Below are 25497 nucleotides of genomic sequence, written 5' to 3'. Positions count from 1 at the left end.
GGATAAAGGAGGCATCTTATGATTACCTTCAAGATGAAATGAAAACTCTATAGGTAAACTCTTTATACCGTGAAATCTGAAAATGGCCAGCAGTACATTCCCAGTTTTTTCTTTTTTTTTACTGTTACATGATAAAATCTGGAAAGTCAAGTGATGGCTGTGTCAGTTTTGTTTATTTCAGTGAAGCAAAGGTCAAATGCATTAAAATTCTTACAGCTTCCGTGTAGCAGTAATTGTTAGATGGCAGAACCACAGAATATCAAAGTCCATTTTTTAAAATCTCACCATACAGCACATGATATCAGGAATAAAGTGGCTCATACCTTTTATTAATAAAAGAGCCTCATGTTATTTCTGCAGGAATCTCACTCCCTTCAAGTCCCGGCATTAAGCTGTTCGAGGCCTTGTTATTCACGGAATTAAAATTGGGAACATCACACAAATGCACAAACAGCAAACTCACACTGTGTTAGTGCTTTGGCTGTCACTATCCTATTCAAAATACGAGAATCAAAGCATTTTGGCATTATTTCTGGAAGAGGGGTGGCTGCAGTTGTCACGACAAAGAGGTTTTCTTCCAGATCACGTTTGTTTCCTTAGCCAGCCCACGTGAGACCGGGACACACGTCGCCAAGGCGGGACGAGATCCCTCCAGCGGGATCTGCAGGAACCGTTCCTTGCTTTGCTCACCCCCACGGGGCAGAGGAAGCCCCTGCAGCCCTTGGGCAGGGCAGCCCCATGCTCGCGGGCAGGCGGGGCACGGCAGGGTGTCCAGCAGCACGGCCAGGCCCCGGGGCGGCGGGCGCGCCCCTCACTGACCGGGATCGCAGCGCCCGGGAACGAGCCCCGGCCCCGCGCGGGACCGGCCGCGGCCACGCCCCCTCGGCCGCATGGCCCCGCCCCCGGGACCACGCCCTCAAGCGGAGGCGCGTCCTCTCCGGAAAGCCACGCCCTCAAGGGGCCGCGCCCCGCCGGGTGCCGCGCACGCGCCCTCCACGTGACGCTGCCGAGCCCCTCCCCGCTCTTTGTTTACCCCGCGTGGGGCCGCGCGCCGGCCGATGGCGTCAGCGCGCCCGGCCCCGCCCCCAGGCCGCGTCCGCCGAGGCGACAGCGGCGCTCCGGTGGCCGCCCGCGCCCCGCCGCTGTCCGTCCCCGCCCTGCCGCTCCGTGCCCCCACACGCTCTTCGCCGCCCGGCAGCCGGCGGGCGCATGTTCCCGGGCGGGGTCGGCGCGCCGGCGGTGAGCGCGGGCGAGCATGGCCGCGCCCGGGTCGGAGAAGAGCAGCAAGAAGAAGACGGAGAAGAAGCTCGCCGCCCGCGAGGAGGCGAAGCTGCTCGCCTCCTTCATGGGCGTCATGAACGCCATGCGCAAGCAGGTACGGGAGGCGCTCGCCGGGGCCGGGAGCCCCGCACCGCGGCGTCCGTGCTGCCCTGAGGGCAGGTCCCGCTCCCGCACCCAGGGTCCCGTGGGTTTCCCGTCTCTTGGGCCCGTCTGCGGGGAAAAACCCGCCGGGCCCGGCACCGCCGGTGCCTCAGGGGTTCCGGAGCCGCCCAGCGAGGGTGGCGAGTTCCGATTTCATTTGCGCCGGCTCCTTGTGGGTGCTGGAGGCAGAAGACGCCGTGGATCTGTTTTTCCTTATCTTGCGTGTGGTAGGACAGGAGTGAGGCTGTGACTGAGGGATGGCCCAGTGTCTCCGGTGAGGGCATTCACGGAACTCTTTTCGAACCGAAGCAGTGAAAAGGCGCTGATGCTGGATTTTTGACCAGATATTCTTCTCTGAACAACACCCTGTGAGCAGTGAAAGTGCAACAGGGGGAGAGGGATGAGTAGAACCATTGTTTGGTTTCAAAGGTGGCATTTTTGTCTTGAATACCTCTGGCCGTCGCACTAGGAAGGCGGTGGCAGTGTAGGAGTTTGGTGGCTTCATCCAGCCTCAGACTGTGAACTCTTGGGCTGGTCAGCTTCCATGGTCAATAGTTTAATGAGTATTAAAGGTGACTCCTCTGTTTACCAATCGAGCAAGAGTGCTAACCAAAATTGCAGTCATACAAGTGCATTTCAGTTGAGCTGTCCCAAATTAAGTAAATACTCATTTGTAATTACTTTTTTTTTTTTTTTTTAAATATTGAACTAATGGCACAAGAGCAGAAGGATGATACATGTAACTCCTTACATATGAAGAAATCTTTCTTCTAAGAGGAAGATCTAGATTGATTGTGGAACTTTGGTTTGTTTAAAAACAAACTCTGTGTAGTCAGAGTTAAAGCTGACTCTGAAGCCAGACCATGTAGGGGCTTCACACTTGGCACTGTCATGTGTTGTATCTTCTAGGGTTTAGTTTCTTGTCCTCCAGTGTTAGTCTTGCCGCAGGCTCAGTCCAGCTTTTAATGCTATCTGCACCAGCAATCTGGGTCCTTACCTCACAAGTATAGATGTTGGTTCTGCTTTTCTCTAGCACTTCAGCCCTGTTCTCTCATTAATAGACAGTTAGTTATATTGTCTGCATAAACCATTTCACACAACCAAGCTCTTATGTATGAAAAAGATTTTTTTCAGTGACTTCAGGTAGTAGAGTTAAGATTTAAAGCCTGTGATCTATGTTTTTTATGTAGGCTTTGTTTCTGATCTAAAAGTGTAAACACATTCCAACATGTGGCTGAATTCATAACTTGATTCCTCAGTATTTAGTTCATACCTCTGCCATTGTTTTAAAGGGAATACCAGATGCTGTTATGATTTGTAAGTAGATAAAGGAGGTATTCCCCTCCTGTAGATATATGTGCAGTCCTCAGCACAGGAATTCACAGTGCTTTACCTTGTCCCTGTTCCAGTGTGTGGTACCACATTGTTCTGTGTAAGTGCCTCATCTTGCAGTATAGTGGAATGCCAGCTCTCATGTAGCTATGAGCCACTCCAAACAAGGAATGAGAGCATCAGGATTAAGTGCTCTGAAGTTTGTGTGTAATTCTGATTCAAGTTCCAGAATCTGTTATGCCCAGGGAGATGCAGCTCTGAGTTTTGTCTGCAAACTTCTCATCAGGTGAGCTTTGCATATGCCACACAGTGCTGACTGGTCCAGAAATTCTTGCAGATTTAATGAAACTCAAGCTTCTTGTAGGAGTTGTTTGTAAGAGGAGCTCCGGTATTACTGAGGGAGTAGGGGAAGGTGTGATTATACAGGATAAATATGGGAAGTCAGCAGTAGCCAGAGGAAAACACCAATTTCAGCTCATTAGTTGTGCTAAAGCTCTAAGACATTTGCAGTCGGCTCTTTCCTCTTGTATTTTGATAAGTCAAGAACTATGCTGGAGTTACAAAACCTGAATATGAGTTAAAATTTCCTGTGATGGAAATGTCAAGGTACACATGCAGCTCTAGATATTTAGCTCATTAGTTTAATCCTGTAGGAATCTGGGCAGATGGGAACTTAGTGGGAGCTCATTTTAAGGAGGCTGCTTTTTTTGTGTGAGCTGGGACGAAGGAATCCTCCATGAGTATGGGAGTTTAGAGTAAACTATGGACACACAAATGCACTCAGTACAGGTGAGATGTTTGGGCCAGGTGTGTTTAATGCTTGGAGGACTTGCTGCTTGTCTCCAGCATTGGTGACCCACATCTTCGTGGGTTTTCCAGAGCTACTGGACAGCGTGTGCATAAATCATTTGTTGCAACATTGCAGCTCAGTGGAGGTCAGCCAAGAATGAAGTCATTGGGAATGAAGCTGGGGTAGAGCTGCAAGGTGTTGCTGAACCTGTTATTTGGAAGGTGAAGTGCCGTGCAGAAGCTGAGGCTTGGGTGTGTCCTTTGGTTACCACCTGTTGCATCATGGGGGTGACCCAGTGACAGCAGTGTGTCCTTCTGGAAAGATTTCTGAGCAGAAATCCTCAGAAAAGCATTAGTTGAAATGGAACTCCCCACCCAGAAACATCCCAGGGAAAGAAGTTAAAATGATGGTCTGCTTTGGTTGGCAAATGTACCCAGAGGGGCCTTATAACATCTGAGGTGTTTCAAATGCTGAGCTGAGGCATTTAATGTGTCTTAGAAATGCAGTATGGAGCTCAGGCAACAGCTGCAAGTCTCGGCAAAGCTTGGCCATAGGATTTTATGGTATGTTGTACTGCTAGTTTGCAATGCTTGTTTTGAACCAGAAGTGTTAGAAATTTCAGCTTTTAAAGTTTCCTCTAACACCTTTCCAAAATGGTCTCTTTATTTGTTGTTTTTTCAATCCTAAGTGGTTTAAAACTGCAAAGGAAGCTACATGTCACCCCCATCTAACTTCCATTCAGATAATATTTTTGAAATCATTATTTATATTTCGTCCAATATGTGCTTTTGAGTGTCCTGTAAAAAAATAAAACCAGGCATGTTTAAAGGAATTGTAAATGTGATTTATCAGCCCTAGATGATATTGTTTCCATGTGGAAAACACTGTTGCAGTTCTAAGCAAGTATGTATTTCCCACAGTAGAAATGTTCTTTTCTGGGGCTGGCCTTGGATGGGTGTACACAGATGTTTTTGAAAGCAGTTCCATGAACTTAAAGTAGTAGTGCAAAATTATTTCCTATTTTTTGAGGAAACAGTGCTGCTCAGTTTTTCTTTCTTAATAGATAATTATAATTAACTGTAGTATGATATGCATTTATTTCATCCAATATGTTCTTGGAAGAGATAACATTTCAGAATCTATTCAAATTATGTTTGTTTGTTTTGTTGGTTTGTTTTTTTTTACCTCCGTCCCTTCTGACAGTTTTATAAGTTCTGTTGCTTTCCCTTCTCCTTCTAGAGCATGGCAATTCACATGTAGGGGAGAAACTAGCTGCCTACATATAAACAGCAAACAAATGAAAAATAAATTATGATTTGTTTGGAAGCTAGTTGCTCATCAGGTATGACCAGTCAAACCTTTCCTCAGAAGTGATATTTTTTGATACATTTTCTTTAAAATGCTCCATTCAATGCTTTAAACTCATTCATCACTTTGACTCCAGTTGGGAAATAGGATGGCAGTCTTCAGATATGAGGTTCCTGTGAATTTTTTTGAAAATCAGCAGCTGAGTAGAGGAGAGACACTGATAGATGAAAGAAGTGCAATATCAATGCAGCCCCTACTAGATGCTGCAGAGCTCACATTATTGTAGGGCTGATGTAAAAGCTACAGGAGATACTTTAATCATGTTATTTGTGACTGTCCTGTACAAATTCATGGATAAACTGATGTTTGCTAGTTCTCCAGGCTACTGAACTTTGACTTTCATAAAATCTTTTTATCACATAATGCTCTTAAGTTGTGTGTGTTACAAAAAGCAATGAATTTCCATAAGGTGTTTTAAAAGAAATATTGTTGAAATATTTTAAAAAATGCTGATTTTTGTCTTTTTTCCCCCTCTGATTCAGAAAACTCTTTGTGATGTCATTCTTATGGTTCAAGAAAGAAAGATCCCAGCTCACCGTGTTGTGCTTGCCTCAGCCAGTCATTTTTTTAACTTGATGTTTACTAGTAAGTCTTTTGAAAATTAATTTTAAACTTTCATGATGATATCCTGTTATATTTCTGTCTGCCAACCTGTTTATCTCTTGAAAGTGATCAATTTGAGGGATAAGTGTGAGTGAAGATTTCTCATTTTGTGTCCTTCTTCCATTCATCTCTGTTCACCCCTCCCCTCATTTTCCCTTTAACTCTTTTTTGATCAAGTCAAGTGTTACTTCATATATAAGCTGTCTTAATAACAGGAGCCCATACACTGTATTAGAGTTTATCCCCCTTCCTTAACCTGAAAATTGGCGCTTTTTTTTTATCCCATTACAGAATTTGTCTGTCATCAGGCACTTCTGCATATAAATTGGGGTTTCAAAGGTTAGAGACATGGTTTAGTGGCTGCAGTGGATGATCTTAGACATCTTTTCCAACCTTTGTGTGATTACCTTAATTCTGTGATTCTGTAACTCTTTCATTTATGCTCTCTTTAAAAACTCAGTTCTGCAGTATCTTGTCTTTTGTATGCCTTACCCATGAATTGTAAAATTCCTGTAAAATCAAGGTTGAGTGGAAGTAAAATACCCATTCATCCCAGTGGTCACCATCTGTGGGCAAACCCGGTGCTGTGTCTGGGTGTGGGGAGCTTGGATGTGGAAATGGCTTTTGATAGTGCTAATGCTAGCATGACAGTCTGGCTGCAGTCAACAACTTCTAGGGCTTTTTCTACTTAACACAGTTTATCATAATTTAGATAATAGAAGGATGTACTCGCACCAGTTAGCTTGTTTGTTCCACTGCCTCCTTTCCTGACTTGCATTAGCAATCCTGGGAAAACAGCAATCAACTCTGAGCAGTTTTTAGCAGGTTACCACTTTGTGTAATTGCTTTATTTTCTACTGTTTGCAAAACATAGAACAACTAGAGTGACTTCTTGATTAAAAGTTTGTCTTCTAATCTGTTTGCAGCAAATATGATTGAATCAAAGTCCTTTGAAGTGGAGCTAAAAGATGCAGAGCCTGACATTATTGAACAGCTCGTGGAGTTTGCTTATACTGCAAGGTAGTTTTGTTGTTTAAAGCTCATGCTTTTCTAGGAAACCCGCCAGTTTTAAATGATAAAAGCTTAAAATAATGCTTCTGTGATTTATCAGTTTTGTTATCATTACAATTCCTTCCTTTGTTTAAAGCCTGATGTGACTAGACCTTCTATCCTTTTCCCCTCTTCCTTTTTATTTAACCAGTAGGAAGCCCTACAGACTAAAGAGAACAGTATTTGTCTCCAAAAAGCAATTCAAAGCACTTGAAGCTTTTGACTTCACTGTTGGAATCAAATGATGTTTCCCATGGTTCTGCAGTTCAGGTCCTTATTGATGGCAGTGGGGTCTCTCTTTGTGGTCATAGTAGTTATGGCACAGAACCATTTCCATGAGTTAGTCCTTCATCCCAAAATAGGCAGGGTGGATAACTCTTCTGTGAATAGTGTTTCCCCCTATCTCAGCTTGTCCATGTATTTGGGGGGTTTTGTGGGTTTTCTTTCTCTTCCTACCCCTCCCCCAACAGGACTCTTGCAGATGGCTAGGATTGTAAACAGTACTTAATCAGCTTTGATCAGACCTATGGATGGCAGGCCTTTCATCTAATGGGGTTAACTCTCATTAGGGAAGCTTTCTCCTCTCTTTTGAGAGGAGTCTTCTTGTATAGTCCATCAGTGGTAAGAGGCAGTCTGTGTTGACAGCCTGTCCCAGACACATGGCTGTCTGTCCTGATACCCAAGCCCTGGACTGTGGCCTCCATGACTTCTCTTGAAGCACGGCCAAACTGGGTGTTCTGCTTTGGCACTCTGGACAAGTCAGCCAGACCAGTCCTGAGAGAGTTTAGACGGGTTTTGCTGATGTCTATTCAGGAGTTGAAAGTGGTCGTTAAAAAAGGTTATGGGTTTGGTTTTTTTTTTTTTCTCTTTTGTGAAAGTGGTTAATCGCACAACTCACAGCAATAGTATAGGACCATGCAGGACCTGTTAAAGGCTTATTCTTCAGATCCCAGAACTGGTTATTCTTTGCCCTGCCTGGGTAAAGTGAAGCAAACAAAAGCGGTTTGGAAAGGTCGTGTAGGATGTGTCCTTAGACTGTATGTGAAAGATTCTTGGGTAAATAGGAGGGAAATAATTTTGCCATTTATGTGAATTTGTGTAAGTTGCTTTTTTTTATTGCTGCAACTTAGGTCATTTCAGTGATGCTAATTTTACACCTTCTGTTTTGCAGAATCTCGGTCAACAGCAATAATGTCCAGTCTTTACTAGATGCAGCAAACCAGTATCAGATTGAACCTGTGAAAAAAATGTGTGTGGACTTTTTGAAAGAGCAAGTGGATGCTTCCAATTGTCTAGGTAAGAGAAAAAAACGTAAATTTACTGTTTATTTTTTAACTTTGCTGTAAATCTGCAGATAGACAGTAGCATTTGGCTAAATCCAGGCATGTAAAAATAGTTTTTCTCTGAATCTGAACTGTTGACCCTTGCCACAGGGTCCATTGACTGTGCAAGGTCTCAGCCAGCTTGGCAGGATGGGGCTTCTTGTTTGTTAGAGAGCTGCATGTGTTTAGTGAGGTGGAGCTTTCAGCTGTTGCTGTACTTGCAGTCAGAATTTGACATATTTGTGACTTAAAAACTAGCATATCTTTTACAAGTATAAAGAGGGTAAGTTTAGGCTACTTTTGGTTTTATTCACTTTTAATTTTGACTGAAAACAATGTCATCTGGGCAGGTTTGATATCATGTTCTGTAGCTGTAATGTAAGCTCAGTGTTACAGAAAAGGTAAACAACAAGTAGAACTAAATAAATTTTCATGCTTAAGATTTGGTGCACTTTATATAATCAGAAATTTAAGAGAAACTTTTTTTAGTGTTTTTTTATTGACATTGTCAGGTAATTCTTCTAGTAATATCTCAGTCATATTACAGATGTTTATGGCAGCAATAGAAATGTTTTGCTTTATATAATCAGAAATTTAAGAGAAACTTTTTTTAGTGTTTTTTTATTGACATTGTCAGGTAATTCTTCTAGTAATATCTCAGTCACATTACAGATGTTTATAGCAGCAATAGAAATGTTTTGCAGAGTACATCTGAATTACATTGACTCAACTACACTTCAGTGCAGTACAGCAGCAGCTCTGAAACAACTGCTGGAAGAAAGGCATTACCTAAGGAAAATGCCACTTAGGCTTGCTTTGAGGCATATTTCTGCCCTGTGGCTTCTCTTAGGTGGAAAATTAATTATGATCTCTAACACTTGCATACTTTGTTGCTAATTTATTGCAAAAAGATTAAAACAATTTTTTCCTTAGAGCATTGTTTTTAAATTGGAACATGTTTTGTGGAGACTCATAAGCAAGTATACAGTTCATTTTAAAAATAAAAAGGTATTTGAAAGAAACAATGGCCTAATTTGAATTTTGAAATTTTGTGATATATGTGGATTTTATCTTTCTAGTTTGCATTTTACTACTCTGAGCAGCTCAGACTAATTGCAACCCATATGTTAGTGAGTTGCTTCTACCCCACTGGACATTTCCTTTGTGAGAAGGAAGACTATGGCTTGATGAGAAGTTGCTGTTGAAAAGCTCCTGTGCTTGCAGGGTTTTTAATGGCAAAGTTGGCAGTGGTGCTTCTCAGCTGCTATTGCTGTTCATACCTTTATGCCAACCTTCTGTCCTTCCAGCAACATCAACCTGACTTTGTGTTGGTCTGCAGCTGACTGTGCTACATGTATAGAAAGGTCCCAGTTCACCATGACTCTTGAAGGAAACTGGGCTTGGTTGGTGACTGATGCTGCATGAGGTCAGGAGAGGTTGTAAAACGTGGATCCAGTTTCTCAAGCTGTTCTGGTCAGATGTGCTTAGTGTGGCTTGGCTCAGGCTTGGTTAAGGTACTGTTGTCTGCTTTGTAATTGGGAAAGAAAAAGTGAGGAAATAGTGCTGGAGAGACAATTAATACAGCAAGTGTTGCAGGTTCGGTAGGGATAGGGATCAGCAGCTTGTGCCTGTCTTAGTTTGCCTTGAATTGCAGATGAGTTATGATAGCATGTGTTTCAATGGGGGGGGAAAGCATTCTAATAAATATTAAACTGGAACTGTAAGTATCACTGAAGCTACAGTAATTTTATTCTATTTTAATATATTAAAGGTAATTGCAGTTCAAGTTTACAAGAGGTTTTTTTTTTCTTAATTTTCCTTCATAGGCATAAGTGTGCTAGCAGAATGCCTAGACTGCCCAGAACTGAAAGCCACTGCAGATGACTTCATCCATCAGCATTTCACTGAGGTTTACAAGACAGATGAGTTTCTTCAGCTTGATGTTAAGCGTGTGACACATCTCCTGAACCAAGATACATTGACAGTGAGGGCAGAAGACCAGGTGAGATTCCTGTTTTGTAGAACCTAAAGGCATTGAACTTAACTATCTTTTTTTAATCAAGAACTGCCTTCAGGTATTCAAATATGTCACTTCTGATGTTCCTAGAGGATATGATGCACATAGTGCTTGCTAAATTGTGGAATAAAAGGTTCATCCTAACTTGATCGCAACCAAATATTAATAAATACATTTCAAGTGTGGTTTATAGATGTGCTGTTCCAGCAGAGTTGAAGAAAGAAGTCACAGAGGGAAAAAGCAGAATAATTTCCTTTGTCAGGATAACTATAGGGCTTCTGATTCAATAGTACGTGTGCTAAATTGTTTGTTTTGTAGTGGTTGGGATTTATATGGGGATTTATTCTAGATTGGGATTGATGTGGTTTTGGTGAAAGTGGACCACGTCAAAATGGTGAGCAAACTGCACCTTAATGGATGCACATTCCTACCTGAGTATGGCCTAGCCCATTCCAAAGAGGAATTTTCTGATGGAAACATAACATACAGAAGCCTGGGGAATGGAGGAACTTGGAAGTAAGATGAGTAAAACACTGAATGTTACATGCATTGGCAGTGGTGGATTGCTGGAACACCCTCATTTAGGGACTGGACACAAAAAAGTTTAGGTGGCTGAAAGGATCCTGGAGTTCACGCAATTAGAATTTGTAACCTATCGTAGAAACTACATTCGCAGCCGTCCCATCTGGAATGCTTGATTCAGCTTAGAGCACAGCCCTGAATGGTTATTTGCCAGCTTATTCTTCCTACTGCAGGAAAATAGGAAGCATATGGGTGTCTACACTGCAGCCCAGACACGTGGTTGTAGGCTGGTTGTAGCAGTTGAGTGGTACTTGTAGCTGCTGGGCACTTGTAGCTTCTTAGTCAAAGCTGTTGAAAACAAACTGCAGTCTTGCTGTTTTGGTGCTTGAATTAGGCAACGTAAGCTTGTGTGGGTATGGCATCATGCGTTGACTCATACCTTTGAAGTGCAACAGAGGGATGTTGTAGCTGAAATGGTATGTATATCATGTTGGAAAGGGATGTTCTGCTGACTGTGAAGTTTCCATTGGCATTGACCTCCAACAGGCAGAAGAATTGATTTGAAGCATTAAGGTTTAGTTACTTGTCTTACTGTATGGTGATGTAACTTAGGAAAAGAAGAATTAGTAAGAGTGGGGGATAATATCAGGTGATTGAGTATGGTGGTTGGTTTGTTACAGGTATAAATATGAGTAATGTCACAGTTCAACATTCTTGCTGAGTGCTGGGAAAAGTTCAGATCACGGGGTAACATTCTCAGAGCTGGAAGTGTCATTTGGCTTGCAGCCAAAATGACACTTAAGATTTACATTCTTGAAGTTGTAGAGGTGTAAGGTAGGATGGCATGCTTTAACCTGGCAACAGTGATAGAAATGTTATGTATTCAGCATGGCATCATTAAAATTTCTTTAGGAAACTGGTAGTATGCAGTAAGAAACTACAGAAGTTTGACAATTGTACTACAGGAATCTTATTTCTCAGGAGCAGTGCTAGAAAGTTGACATTATACTCTAACTTCTGTTTTGGTGTGGGGTGTAGTTACATTTAGCAAAAAGGGAAGGTAGCATTAAGTGCTCTGTCCTATTCAATACTCCAAGTCATTCAGTTAAATTTCCTTAGCTGATGGCATTGAGCCTTTAATTATTGTTTTCTTTGCTCTCCCACATTCCCTGGTAATTTTGCCGAGTTACAACTGGGGTGGTCTAGTAGTCCTGAATAATTCTTCCATGAAGTGTCTTTCCATGTTATATCTCAGTCCCTCAGCACCAACCACTGTGACCAGTTTCAGCTACAGGTGTAGGCACTGGCTGTGCTGTTGCTTACAGTGAGGTTGTCCTGCCACTTTAGAGTCTGGATAAGCTTGCTGTGTCTGAGAGCAGCATGGAAGTATCAGAACATACATGTAATCCTGGATTTTTTTTATTTTCATTTCTTCCTGACCCAGCAGACAATTATAAATAGAGCCAATTTCTTGATTATCTTCCCTGTTCTACCTTTCCTGACCCCTAAGAAAACCCATTATCTTTTCCTGTGAGGAGGAGAAAAAGAGGAGATGCTCTGGTAAATTGATTTAAATGGTCTCCTAAGACACACTAGCAATGTATTTGGATACCATACATGATGATTTGGTAAGAAAACCAGGTTATCACCTCAGGAGACTATATCAAGAAGAAGTTACTTCATTTCTATGGAAGCATTACTGATGTTATGGCACAGAACTGGAAGAGTATTAGATTTAACCTAGTGCAGGAGTTACCTACATAAATGTGAATTACAGATTCATGTTTTCCATTTGGAGGGAAAAAAGTAGTGGACACAATGGAAGTAGTGGACTTTTGAAATTTGTAGATGAGATTTATTAAGTGGTTGTGCATTTGTTTTACTAGTCTGAGCACTGTCTTTTTTGGGGCTTGGTTGACTTTTCTTGTAGGGTTTGTTTGTTTGTTTGTTTGTTTGTTTGTTTGTTTGTTTGTTTCTTAAATATGTCAATGGGATCCCCACATAATAAAATGTTAGTACAGATTAACGTCCAGCAGGCATTAGAATCAATTCATAGCATGAAGCTTCTGTTACTTGTCTTGCTGTGTGGTGATATACCTTATCCCTTTCTCTCCTTGTCTCTTGTTTAAGGTTTATGATGCAGCAGTCAGATGGCTGAAGTATGATGAGCCAAATCGCCAGCCATACATGGTTGATATTCTTGCTAAAGTCCGATTTCCTCTAATATCAAAGAACTTCTTAAGTAAAACAGTTCAGGCTGAACCACTTATTCAGGATAACCCAGAATGCCTTAAAATGGTGATCAGTAAGTTGACCTCTAGCTGAAATCTTTGATGTTCTGAATAATGTAAAAAATGCTTTGAAAGTTTTTGAAAATTGTTTGCTTTAAAATGCTCTAACATTTTCACATTAAATCCATCTGTGTTCCCTCTAGGATGCTGTGTGTAGTTGAAGTTGGATTAACAGATTATTATGTAAATAAAACTCATCTTATGTAACAGCGTGACTTTCATTTGTTTTCTCCTAGCAAATGGCATGAACTCCATGAGAAGTAGTGGAATGGAGATTTTGTCAATGACTCATTAGGGTAACTGAAAGTTAGTCTGCCTTTGTGACAGGCTCATAACTTGAATATCATTCATGTTCATGTGTGCATTAATAAATGAAATATGTCAACATTTTGAATATTTTAAAGCTTTCCTAAGCAAATTAGAATTTTAGGTGTATATTTTACAATGATTGATTCTACATTTGCATTCTCAGGGTGCAGATGAAATAGGAAACAAGCTTCCCTTTTGTTTTTAGACACCATTTGTAAAATTTTATCATGTAAGAAAGAAAAGCAATTTCAGTAGCAGTTAACTAGTTGGCTTCAATTTAGTATAGATGTAAAAATCTAAAAATCAGTACACAACTGTTTTCCTTCAGACTCAATGAGCAGGATTCAAATAAACCTGTATAATAATATATGTTGGTAAGTATTTGCTGACATTTGACATCACAGTAATACTTCTTGTGTGACACCAAGTTGGTGTATTGTATAGGAAATAAGGATGTTTGTCTGGTTTTAGTGGCTTGTAATGTCACTGATATTTTTGCAGTCTTTGGAATGCTTTCTTAGGGGTTTGCTTCCTTTTGACTGTTCCAATGCAACAATCTTAACTGTTTGTTAATATTGGTTAAATGAGCTGATCAATCCATTGGTACATAGCATGAGTCTGTATCTGTCCTGTTTCCACATGGAGCAGCCAGTTTGGAATAGGGTGTGAATCTGGATGTGTGCTCCTACCCTCACATACTGCTGTGCATTCTTCCATTTTGAATCAAAGTGGTATAAGTGTAATGTAGAAACTTGGTTTTCAGCTTTTCCCTCCCTTCCATCTCTCCCCCATCCCTGCCTCTGAAACATCCCTATCCATGTATGAGCCACAGTGGATCTGCAGCAGCTGTTGTCTTCCTTACAGGTGGGATGCGGTACCACCTCCTTTCCCCGGAAGACAGAGAAGAGTTAGTGGAAGGGACCCGACCAAGAAGAAAAAAACACGATTATCGCATTGCTTTGTTTGGAGGCTCTCAGCCCCAGTCCTGCAGATATTTTAACCCCAAGGTAATCGTTACCTCAGAATGCATTAAGATTCACTGTTTGTAATCTGACCTGTTTTCTTTGCTGATGATATTAACTAAGATGTAATGATCTACAACATGGTATTAGGAAGGAAGTATTCCCTCCCTCCTGCGTATGCTAGTTGGAAGAATATGGTTAATTAAGTATTTTTAAGTCTGTGTATCTAGATGTAATACTTCATTTTGAATAGAACGATTGTGTTTGTTTCTTAGCAATATTAGCTGTGGAGAGCTGATCAATCCGTCTGAGTTGAGCATTGGTTGGTATGTGCACTCCACAGCTGCAAATAAACAAAAGGTCATTAAAACATCAGGCAATTGGTTAGGAATATATGAAAGTCTGTATGCATGTGCATGCACATATGTGTTTAAAGATTAACTCAAAGCAGGTTTTTTTAGCACATGTTAAGTTACTGGCTAGTATGTTAGTGTAGAACCCAGTTTTTATAGGGTTTCTTAGTGCATTTATTATAAATATGCAGCCACTTCTAAATCTTCTAAATGGTTCACAATTTTGTTTGTTCTTAAGAGTATATAAGGAAAAGAATGGGGAGTCAAGTATTACAAAAGTGGAAAAAGAGTGAGTTTCTACAACAAAAAAACTTAGAGATGGTCAATTTAGAGCAAGCAGGTTCTGCCTGAAATTTGTTCCCATGTTTCTTGAATAAAATCAAGCCACAGGAATGGTGTATATTTCAGCTGTGCAGACTAAAGGGTCTAAAAACATCAACTGCATGCAGAAGGATTACCTATACCCTGTTTCACCAGGCAAGCACATACAGTAATACAGAACAAATTTGCTATGTAAACATCAGGGCTCTCTTAAGTTATGAGATCCCATGCATGTAATATTTTGTTGAAGAAATTCTGGTTCCAACTCAGCATATTAAATGCTTGTTAAAATTTCAAACAGTTTTGTGTGCTGTGTGAACTTTATAGTCAGTGTGAGCCCTGTCAAATCTAATTCTGAATGAATGAGCCTTTGGGATGTGTTTTGAACTTTTCTTTCACATTCCTTTTGTAAGATAAAATTCAAGCCACCTTCTCTGAGTACCACTCAAGTCTGGGGGGAGAAAAAACCTCAAACCTATCAACTTTGTTGACTTAGCTTGAGAGACATAGGAATATGTGTTCCTTTTGGGAATTCAAAATTCTTAACTAATGACTGCCTTTTTTCCTTTACACACATACTCAAGATAAGCAGCACTTCAGCTGGGGGTGAGGAGGTGAGGGGTACAGAGCAGATAATTCTCTCCTTTCCAAGGTCTAAGTTTGAGAAGCCTTTGATCAGGGCATTCATGTCTTTTCAAGCAGTTGCATGGTTTTGGCAAAGAAATCTGTTTTGTAGACAAAAAGTAGTGTCCGTGAAAGTCTGTATAAAGCATAGGATAAAAGAACTTTACCTTTTATAGACTACTTATCCAGGTATAACACCAAAAAATAATGGAATTTGGAAGAAATTTTGAAGAATTGCTTCTTAATCAAGACTAATGGCCTTGCATGTGGAATAAGAAAGGGGGAAGAATGGGGCAGGGAAGGAAAATTTTAAAGTGGGTAATTGGAGATCTTTATTCTAACAAGCATGTTTTCCTTCAATGTTTTCCTAGTGCTTATATGCTTTCTTGGGTACTCTTAGCTAGCCTGTCATGTTTTGTTGAAGAGTTTTTGCTTAATTTCCAACTCTTAACCTATTTAAAGGTCCTTTTCTCAATGTTTTGCTTGAGTGTTTGATTTTAATCTTTAAACTGTGACAATAGCTTATTAACTGCAACAAACCAAGGATCTAAAACTCCTGCCGAATTATCATTTAACTCACTTTAATTGGTCTCATCAAAAGATGATGGGAGGGTCACAGAACAGAGAATTAAGCTTGTGTATGTACTTTTGTAAGGTTAGGACCTTGGGTAAAATTTGGAATTTTGCTTGTCTGTTGAACTGATTGAATAGTGACCTAGTCCTTCACTTCTGATTTTAATAAAATCAGAAATTTAATTAAATTGTTATATGGCACATAAACAATTCAAAACAGAGGTTATACTTTTCCTGAAAATACTTTATTGGTTGCAATATGAGTTTCCATAGCTGTTATAAAACTAGTGCAAAATTTTTAGTTTTCACTGATTCCTTTGCACACAATATTAGTCTCTAATGCTGATCTTCATGTCCTTGTTATCAGAAAGGTTCTTTAAATAAGACTGGATTAGATACTGCTTTATTTGTTGAGAATGTTAGCAGTATTATTTTAAGACTATATTTGCTATCTTTGTTGCACTGTAACTGGTATTTCTATCCATGCACATACTTCATCAAGAGAGCAAAATGATGCAATGGGACAGATACAGATGGGCATAACACTTGTGGAACAGTGTGGCACTAATTTGAGAAGACATACATGATTTCAGAATGCTACTAGAAATCCTAGATGTTCTATTAACAGTTGTGGGAAGCATTTTCTTGTTGAATTTTTCACAGACTATTAAAAAAAAAATCCCCAGGTTGGGAATAAAATACTTGTTTTGTTTTATGAATTCTCAGTACAGAATTTATATATGATTGAGATTTTGTGTCAGCAATATGCTTATTCTTTTGAAATTACTATATCTAGTGACCAGAAATGCTTGGAAATTTTTAATGCTCAGCAGTGCAAAATTCAACAATGGCAAATAAAAAGTAACACATGCCTGGCAATGCTATTTCCTGATGATTAAGGGAACCAGCATACCTTTTATGAGGAGATAGAGCTGTAGTCAGTAAGCTGTTAGTGGGGAGATTGTCTGCTGGTTTTTATGACAAACTTGGAAGAGGAATCAACTGAAAATGAGGAAACGTCTCAAACGAAAGAGGTACTTTTTCACAGGGCCTGTATTTGTGCGTGCCATTCTTGTCACAGGGTCTTGAGGCTCTCAGGAGTTCAGGGAGTTTTAATAAGTGATTCAATAAATTGATGAAAGAGAAAAAGGTATAGCTTCTGTCTCTGGTGTCCTGCATTGCAATCTGATGAAAACATAGATCAGCAGGGAAAGAGTCACCATATACTTATCTTGGTCTGTCTTTCCCTACTCAGTCCGCCAGAACTGAGACTTGCACTGCCCAGGGCTGTGTGGATCTTGACTGTGGTATAAATCAACACTCCTGCATAATTCCTAAATGTGTTAAATTCAAAAATTGAGATCAGTTCTATGTGGTACAGACTAATGTCGAAGAGCATTGCAAGAGGATGACCTAAATTGCCTCCTGCTGAAAGAGGAGGATACTGCTGAGTATACTCAAGTTATGGCTTTTCATTTGATAAAGGTATGGATGAAATGGGATACATGAACAGAAGCCATAAAAGTGGGTCACGTCACAGCCCTTTATAACAGTAAAGGAAAACAATGGGGTATTTTGTAAAATTGCCATAAGTTTGAGCTAGAAAATATGTTGATCTTACACAATGCACTGAGACATTTTCTTAAGATTTATGCAGCTATTTATTTTGCCATGCTGTAGTATGGCTTTCCTTTCTAGGGTGCCCCAGGACCTGTTTCTCACCATAAAGGGCCACATGCAGCTGACAGCTCTTCTTGATATGGGGGATGCTACAAGAAAAGATTGTAAGATGTTCTGGACTATAACATGCTCTGCCTCTCTTTCTTTGAACCCCCATGTAGGAGTCACTGTTCTTCCTCATTGACCAAGGTGTTTGAAGTATGTCCTTGCTAAGAAAATGTAATGATGTAACGTCTTGTGTGAACCATTACAGTGAAGGTCATTCAGCAGGTTGAGGTAGACCTTCTTGAGGTGGCACAGATAACAGTTAAGGTCCCATACTTTTCCTGTTCAGTATAGGATTCAAGCTGTGCTCATGGTATATGTGAGATGCTATTACTCAAGAAGTGTTTCTTGTGTTGTATGCTATCCCGGTCTGCCATCAGTTGTTGAGTTTGGTGTTTTTAAGGCTTTGGGCATTACTGCTCATATTTGATACTTGCTGATTTTGTCAATCTGTGCAAAATCAGTTTCTAGGCATCATGACTGCCAGTATTTGTGATGGAGCATTACCCTATTTCTCATGCTATCAACTGTGGATAGCTATAGAACATTTGTGTTTTGTAAATTCTGTAAATAAGCTTCTAGTTGTCATGGTAATAAAGTATGTATCAGAGCTTTTTTACTGAGTTGCCTGTCAATTTGGATATTACCTTCTCCTTTTTCCATTGTCTTCGTTTGGTACATTCTGTATTTTATTATTTTTTAGAAAGAATTTGTTACTATATGTAAGATGTCTTTTACCATTGCTATAAAAGAAAATGCAATCCTACTTTATTGATTACATGCATTGTTTCTAACATGATAGCAGCAGGAGGTCAATAGTGTTGGAAAAAACCACCAAAACTGTTTTTCAGAGAAGCTGTACTGGGTGCACACAGGGAATGAGGAAATAGAAATTCATAATGTCATGGTTCATTGCAGCTAACTATGTCTGTGTCTAAGAGAATTTTTCAAGAGTACGCCTGAGGAGTATTCTTCAATAAACAGTGTTCATGTTTGTTTTGAAAAGGAACTTAAAACTGACCATATCTAAATCTCTATGAAAAACTCTGTTTGAAAAACACTCACTGTGCAGGTAAGTGTTATAATCTATTAGACATTACTTGTTCTTTGTAATGCAGGATTACAGCTGGACAGACATCCGATGTCCCTTTGAAAAGCGCAGGGATGCAGCTTGTGTCTTCTGGGACAACGTAGTTTATATTTTGGGTGGTTCCCAGCTCTTCCCTATAAAGCGAATGGACTGCTACAATGTGGTGAAGGATAGCTGGTATTCCAAGCTAGGACCTCCAACACCTCGAGATAGCCTTGCAGCCTGTGCTGCTGAGGGCAAAATTTATACATCTGGTGGTTCAGAAGTGGGTAAGACACTAAAAATCTTTAAACAAAAAAGCACAAAGAAAGATAGCTGGAAATTTTTCTGGTTTTTTGCATGATTTTGTTAACAAGAAACTGCACGTTGCCATGTTAGCCTGATGAGTTTATTTTCCAGTATTTAGGATTTTATCCCCCTTTGCCCAGTCCAACAACGTATTTCTGTTGTGTTTCAAAAATGATTTCACTGATTGAAATGAGAAATATTTACATTAACTGGAGTAAAAAGTGCACTGCAGCTCTTAGAGTTAAATAGGGACAAGACTGGATGGAGCTCTGAGCAACCTAATCTAGTGGAAGGTGTCCCTGTCCTCTGTCCATGGCAGGGGGTTTGGTCCCTTCTGTAAGGCCCCTTCCAACCCAACCGTTCTATGATGGTATGATTCAATGAGATATATTTTAGGAGTCCTACTTTTATCCTTCTATAAATCCACAAAATTCAGTGTAGTTTAAAATTTTCTGGAATGTGTGACCAGAATAGCTGCATTTTGACAAAAGCCTTCCTTTTATGCAACATATGTTGGGCCTAATGAAGTCTTTTAAAGGAGGGAGAAAGTGAAAAAGAAATCTTTTACGACTACTGCTTTTGGTGGTGAAATTGAACTTGGTCCTGTAAAGGAATTTGTCCAATTATATGTCAAATGACAGAAGTTATCTTCTATTACTTTGTTATTCTGTTGGTTTGCTTCCACAAATGGAGAAATACTTTCTTTAGATGTTATTCAGCATAGTAAAGAAAAAAAAATAAAGGACCATTGGGATTTTTTTGCTCTCCAAAAAGCCTAGAAGGTGACTTATGCTGTGGTGTTACAGGAACATTTTATTTTGTCCAAACATGATACATCATCAACAAGCCAAAGGTTGAAATGCAGGCGTGGTATAGCCATAACAATAGCTGTGCTAATAAAGCAGTGTTCTAGGGAATAAAGGCAAGTGGGAAAAAATCCTAGAAGGAAGATCCTTTTGAGATCTGCCTTGCTGCAGTGGGAGGTGGACAGGAAAAACTGTCATGATCGGTGCTTAACATTGATAGGTCAGTGGAGGTTGTAACATTTAGGCCATGTTTTCTGACCTCTGAAATATTTTAAGAGGTATAATGTAGCAGCAGAATAAGCAGTTCCCAGCTGCCACCTCGTGTGGTGAATGTGAAATAGCACCTTTCCCATTACTTGAAATAGGCTTCTCTAAGGCCCCGTTGGGAAACTTGGAACACTACAACATCTCATAAATCTTTGCAGTTTCCCATGTTTCAATTCATGGGGAATAACGATAGAAACTTTTGATAGTACAATATATTTTCTAAAGCACAGTAAATGTTAATACGTTAACATAAATGTTAATACAACTATAGTTGAAATTTTAACATAGCCGTTTTCTTATTAATACACCTTCACATTACTGCACAATTTCACTTTGCTTTCCATAAATATTAATCAAGTCAGAATAGTAAAAGCTAAACATTAATAATGGGGTTATTTTGCCTGTACTTTTTCTTCAGAATTCAGTGAATACTGAAATTTTGGAAAGGACTGTCTCTCCTGAATCTAGTATTTTCTCATTTGAAGCAGGCAATTATGTTGAAAGCATTAATCTGATAAAATGCGCAGTGTGTTTAGCTGTAAAGAAATCCAAAAATTGCATGTTTTTTTCCATCAACTAAAGAGGTTAGATTATTGTGCCAGTCCATTACAGACAACATAGCTCATTTCCCCTTCTTGAATTGATGGGAGTCCTGTTCTATTTGCAATACTAGCAGAGTTTGGAAGCTGAACATACCAGATTCTTCCACTCTTGTTTCAGTGCAGGAGAAATACTTAACATTATAATGAAAATGAAAGCTTCTACCTGTTCAAAAAAAACCAAAACAAAACAAGACAGGTCTGCTGGATTTTCCATGAATGGGAATTTCTACAACTTCAAAGCAATAAGAAAGTCTATTTACATCAAAGAAAATACGTCCCACTCTATACAGTTTTTGGTGCTACTGAGAATGACAGGGTGGGAGTGAACAAATGCACGCTTTATAGGAGTGTGTTTATAGGAGTCATTTTGGGTCTGGAAACATAGCATCCTTTTGAAGGTTTGAATCCTCAACTGGTAGTAAGTGCTGCTAGTGTAACATGCTTAATTTTTAGAAGTAGAAAGCCAAGGTAAAACAGGCAAGAAAACAAGAAAAGGCACCTTTAACTGTTCTAGGTGAATATACCTTTTGAAGCAAAGGGAAGAAAGATGTTCTTTTCTGAGAAAGTTGTATTCAGCCTCCTGTGATTCGGTCACTTACCGGAGCATGAGTTTTGAGCCCCCATGCATCTTCCTCTGAAAAGCTGCTTTTGATTTCAGTAATGGTTTTCTTGGCTTTTGAGGGAAGAGTACACAGACCCTGCACTTCCAGACAATAAGTATCTACCAGTCCTCAGGAAGAAAGTAAATTGGGCAGAGGTAGCTGTTTTCTGGTTGCTAATAATTCCAGGAGCTATCAAATTCCAGCTATCAAATTCCAAAGGCAACTAGTATTCTGGGTATTGGGCAAGTCATATTGCTTAGAGGAAAGACTCATGAACCTGCAGTGAGTTTACAAAGCTGCTTTCATCTTCACATCTGAAAGTTCAATATATTTCCAAGTAGTAAGAGTAGCATGAGATGATGACAATGGGATGGGTAGTTTATATACTTATCTATTCAGCATTTATTCCCCTCCAAGAAAAAAACCAACTTCTTTTTTCTTGTTGTTTTTAAGCCCAAATAGCAATTTTATAAACTTACTTGCATATTTTGGAACAAAAGAGTCAAAATAATTGCAAGTATGTGCTTTCTGAATAATCCCAAGTTTAAAACTGGTTAGTTCTACTTTTGGAGGTGGGAAAGCTGCTTTCCCTTTTCCACTAACAAGCAAAGCACCAATTTGATAATTGCTGTTAGACTCTTCTCTTGAAGGACAACCATAAAGATTAATGCCACTTTGGTGGGTTTCTATTTTTTTTAAGGCAATTCTGCACTGTATTTATTTGAATGCTATGACACGAGAACAGAGAGCTGGCACACAAAGCCCAGCATGCTGACTCAGCGGTGCAGCCATGGAATGGTAGAGGCCAATGGGCTCATTTATGTATGCGGAGGGAGCCTGGGGAACAACGTTTCTGGAAGAGTCCTGAATTCCTGTGAAGTTTATGATCCAGCCACAGAAACGTAAGTGTTGCTTTAATCCAGGTTGGCTTTAGTCTCTTGTGTCTTTGCTAGCTCTGTAAATGACTGAAGTATAGATGACTACAGGGAAAACTCTGGTAAGGAATTTTTCCTGAGTCAGCATTAACAAATCAGTTGTTTGTAGTTCTGCTTGAAAGATGGTTTTTCTTAAGCAGCTTCCTTCCATATTTTATTTTCCTAGTGATAGATTATACTTATTTTCTGTGAACCACATGGTGATTTGTCCTTTTTCTGTTTGATTTATTTTCCCCAGGTGGACTGAACTGTGTCCAATGATTGAAGCCAGAAAGAATCATGGGCTGGTGTTTGTAAAGGACAAAATATTTGCTGTGGGTGGACAAAATAGTTTAGGTACTTTAATTCTATTCATTCTCTAGCTGGTCACACAAGGTTTCATGGGGTTTTTTCTGTTTTAGAATGAATTCATTCCACTCTGTTCAGCTGAAAAGCTTTGAGCAGCACCATCAAACATGTCCTGTTGTTGTCACATCAGTGTTGCCTTCTTCCTTTCACTGCCCCTCTTCACTGTTACCTTATTTTTCAAATTCTTGTACTAATGACAGATAAATTCAGATATGCACCCCTACTGTAGCCCAGTTCTGAAGCAGTTAATATAGCTAACTAAACAAGGCATCTGAGAAAAGATTTTTTTGTTAGTTTGGTTTTTTTGTTTGTTTTTTTTTTTTTTTTTTTGTTTTTTACTTATTCATGTGTTTTCAGAGATTTAAGCATTCTTTTGAGAGACAGGTAAATGTGTAGCCACTATTTTAGGAACTTCAGTCTAAAGACTTAAATCTAGTCTGGTATTGTAAAATGGTGAAAATGTGAGACCTCTTTTGATTGCTCTAGCTGTGAAATATGATTTACTTTCATGGCAAGGTCAGTTATGATCTGCTTGTCTCCTTGTCTTTAAAACTAGAAGAATAATACTTTACAAGAAGATTTGAATTTTAATTGCACAGGGTTTCTGAACTGCTTTTCAAAATGGAAAATTCTCATTTATGAGGTTTTTTAATCATTATTTATGGTAAGTGGAATACTTGATTTCAGATGAATGCTATTTTAAAATATAGCTTGATTTTTAATTGGCTACTGAAACTATTCCATCGTGATTGATTCCTAATGCTAAACTAACAGATACATTTATTGCACAAACATTTTATTAATCAGCAGTCTGCCATTGTGCAAAATAGAAGTGTATCCACTGAATGCTCCTCTCAGAAGTGTCAAAATTTGTTCTTACTGGAATAAAATGAGGAAGAGTTATGTCTGGGGTGAAAAACTCATATCTACTAATATGATAGAGAAATTTCCTAATCTCTCAGATCTAATAATTCAGTACTAGAAGTGAACACTGAGTTAAATAGGGAGCAGGATGTTTGTAGCTATTATCAAGTGTAATTACTAGCATATTTCCTGAAGAAGCGAATCCTGCTTCTTCACAAAAGAAAATCTACAAATTCACAAAAATCTACTCTTCTCTAATAACTTTTGGTTCCTTTGGCCCTTTTCAAAGGCACTTAGACTTTTACATTTCAATGATTTTAGTATCATCGTAACAAGAGACCTCCTCTATCAGTAAATGGCTAGTTTTGCTAAAAGTACTCATGAGCCATCTAGAATGAAATGCCATTGCTTTAGGGAAGTTTCAGGTAATTCCTGAGTTTTAGTCACTATGCCCCAAATCCATCAGAAATTCAGCATCAAAATTTCTTCTGTTCATGAAGTAGCATGTTGGAATCTCTAGAAAGCATCTAGTGTGATTTTTTTTTAATATTTCTTACTTTCTATCTCTTTTTCACTTTTCTCTGGTTTTGTATTTATACAAGGATAAGCTGTTAGTTTAGAAACTGGGGTGTATTTTCAGATCTGCTTTTTTAAGTGTAGAGTTTTTAAAACCTTGAAAATAAAGACTTAAGTTTGCATGCTCTAGTGCAGTTCATACAGTGCAACATAATAAGCAGTTATCTATCTCCTTGCTTTGTAGGTGGCCTTGATAATGTAGAATATTACGATATCAAGATGAATGAATGGAAGATGGTGTCTCCAATGCCATGGAAAGGTGTAACAGTGAAGTGTGCTGCAGTGGGATCTATAGTCTATGTCCTGGCTGGTTTTCAGGGTGTTGGTCGCTTAGGGCACATTCTTGAATATAACACTGAAACAGACAAGTGGATAGCCAACTCCAAAGTCCGTGCTTTCCCAGTGACCAGTTGTTTAATCTGTGTTGTAGACACTTGTGGGGCAAATGAAGAAACTCTAGAGATCTGAAGACTGTAGGAGATGCCGAGGCATCCTTCAAGGACTTGGGAAAAGATGGTTATTGGTGCTTTGCTTCCATGTTTTACTGAACCATGTTAAATTTAGTAACAGGAAGAAAATGACATGCAGTCTTTCAATTTGTATATACAGGATATTGTATAATGTGGATTTTGTCATGCCCATTTTCTTGTCTGTTTTAAAGAGATGGGGATGTGTTTTGAGAATCCACTTACCTAGGTGATATCATATGGCATCTTCCTTTAAAAGGACTGTGGGTGTGGCCTTGTCAAACACAGACCAAATCCAAATATTTAGAATGCCTCTAAAGCATTTGATGAAGAAAAAAATTCTGGTTAAATGGCATTTTACCAAGATCAGTTGCAGAGACGCTTCCTTTAATGAAGGTGAGTAAATACGGCTTGGCTCATGAGAAAGAGGAACAACAGTTTTTTTCTCCGTCATACCTACCTGCAGAAATCTCACTGGGATGAAATGAAGATATTTTCTCAGGAAAGACCAAGGACTGCTGTCTAATAAAGATTCCCAGTGTTTCAACAGCTCTCTAGATCATGATAGCTTCCCTCTTCCAGTGAGTTTCTTCAATCATTTGCATGACTGCTTATCAATTTTTTAAGGTTAGAGAGGCCATACATAGAAATTAGAGAGACACTTTGATGGTCTCTTTGGCATTTTGTGGAGTTTTCACAGAAAGTCTTTTTGATTTTATTTTTTAATTACACTGAGGTAGGGAATGGTGGGGCAAGGCGACGAGAATTGTGCACTATAATTAGCAAGTTGGAAACTTGGAAAGGATTTTCAATCTATCTTCCCAGGCATCAGACTGTACATACTGTAGATGCCAAACCATTGGCAAACATGGGAACAGGAATGAGAAAAGCAAAGTCAATACAACAGATACATTGATTTTCTTCTTGAAAATGACTGTTTTTAAAATGGCATGAACCAAGTCATTAAAGATACTTTACAGAAGTCTTCAGAAGTTGCGCATGGTTATTCATCTCTGGTTTAGAAGCACAGAGTACTGTAAATGCTTCCAGCCCACATGATGGTAAATT

The 25497-nt window shown here is 39.4% G+C and overlaps 1 protein-coding gene across 1 annotated transcript; it reads left to right on the top strand.

The window, feature by feature from the left end:
- Positions 1-1086: 1086 nt before the first annotated feature.
- Positions 1087-25411, top strand: KLHL7 (kelch like family member 7). The gene is made up of 11 exons (XM_066195781.1): positions 1087-1375; positions 5395-5497; positions 6442-6535; positions 7737-7861; positions 9714-9889; positions 12557-12731; positions 13891-14033; positions 18703-18943; positions 21940-22141; positions 22413-22510; positions 24147-25411. The coding sequence occupies exons 1-11, from the start codon at positions 1256-1258 to the stop codon at positions 24428-24430; spliced, it is 1761 nt and encodes a 586-aa protein (XP_066051878.1). The 5' UTR covers positions 1087-1255; the 3' UTR covers positions 24431-25411.
- The last annotated feature ends 86 nt before the right edge of the window (positions 25412-25497 follow it).

Source organism: Chamaea fasciata, unplaced genomic scaffold (genome assembly GCF_029207755.1).
Source record: "Chamaea fasciata isolate MVZ Bird 193981 ecotype frontalis unplaced genomic scaffold, bChaFas1.0.hap1 SCAF_1, whole genome shotgun sequence".
Taxonomy (NCBI): Eukaryota; Metazoa; Chordata; class Aves; order Passeriformes; family Sylviidae; genus Chamaea; species Chamaea fasciata.
The sequence above is the reverse complement of the archived record's forward strand: the minus strand, read 5'-3'. Positions and strand labels throughout refer to the sequence as shown.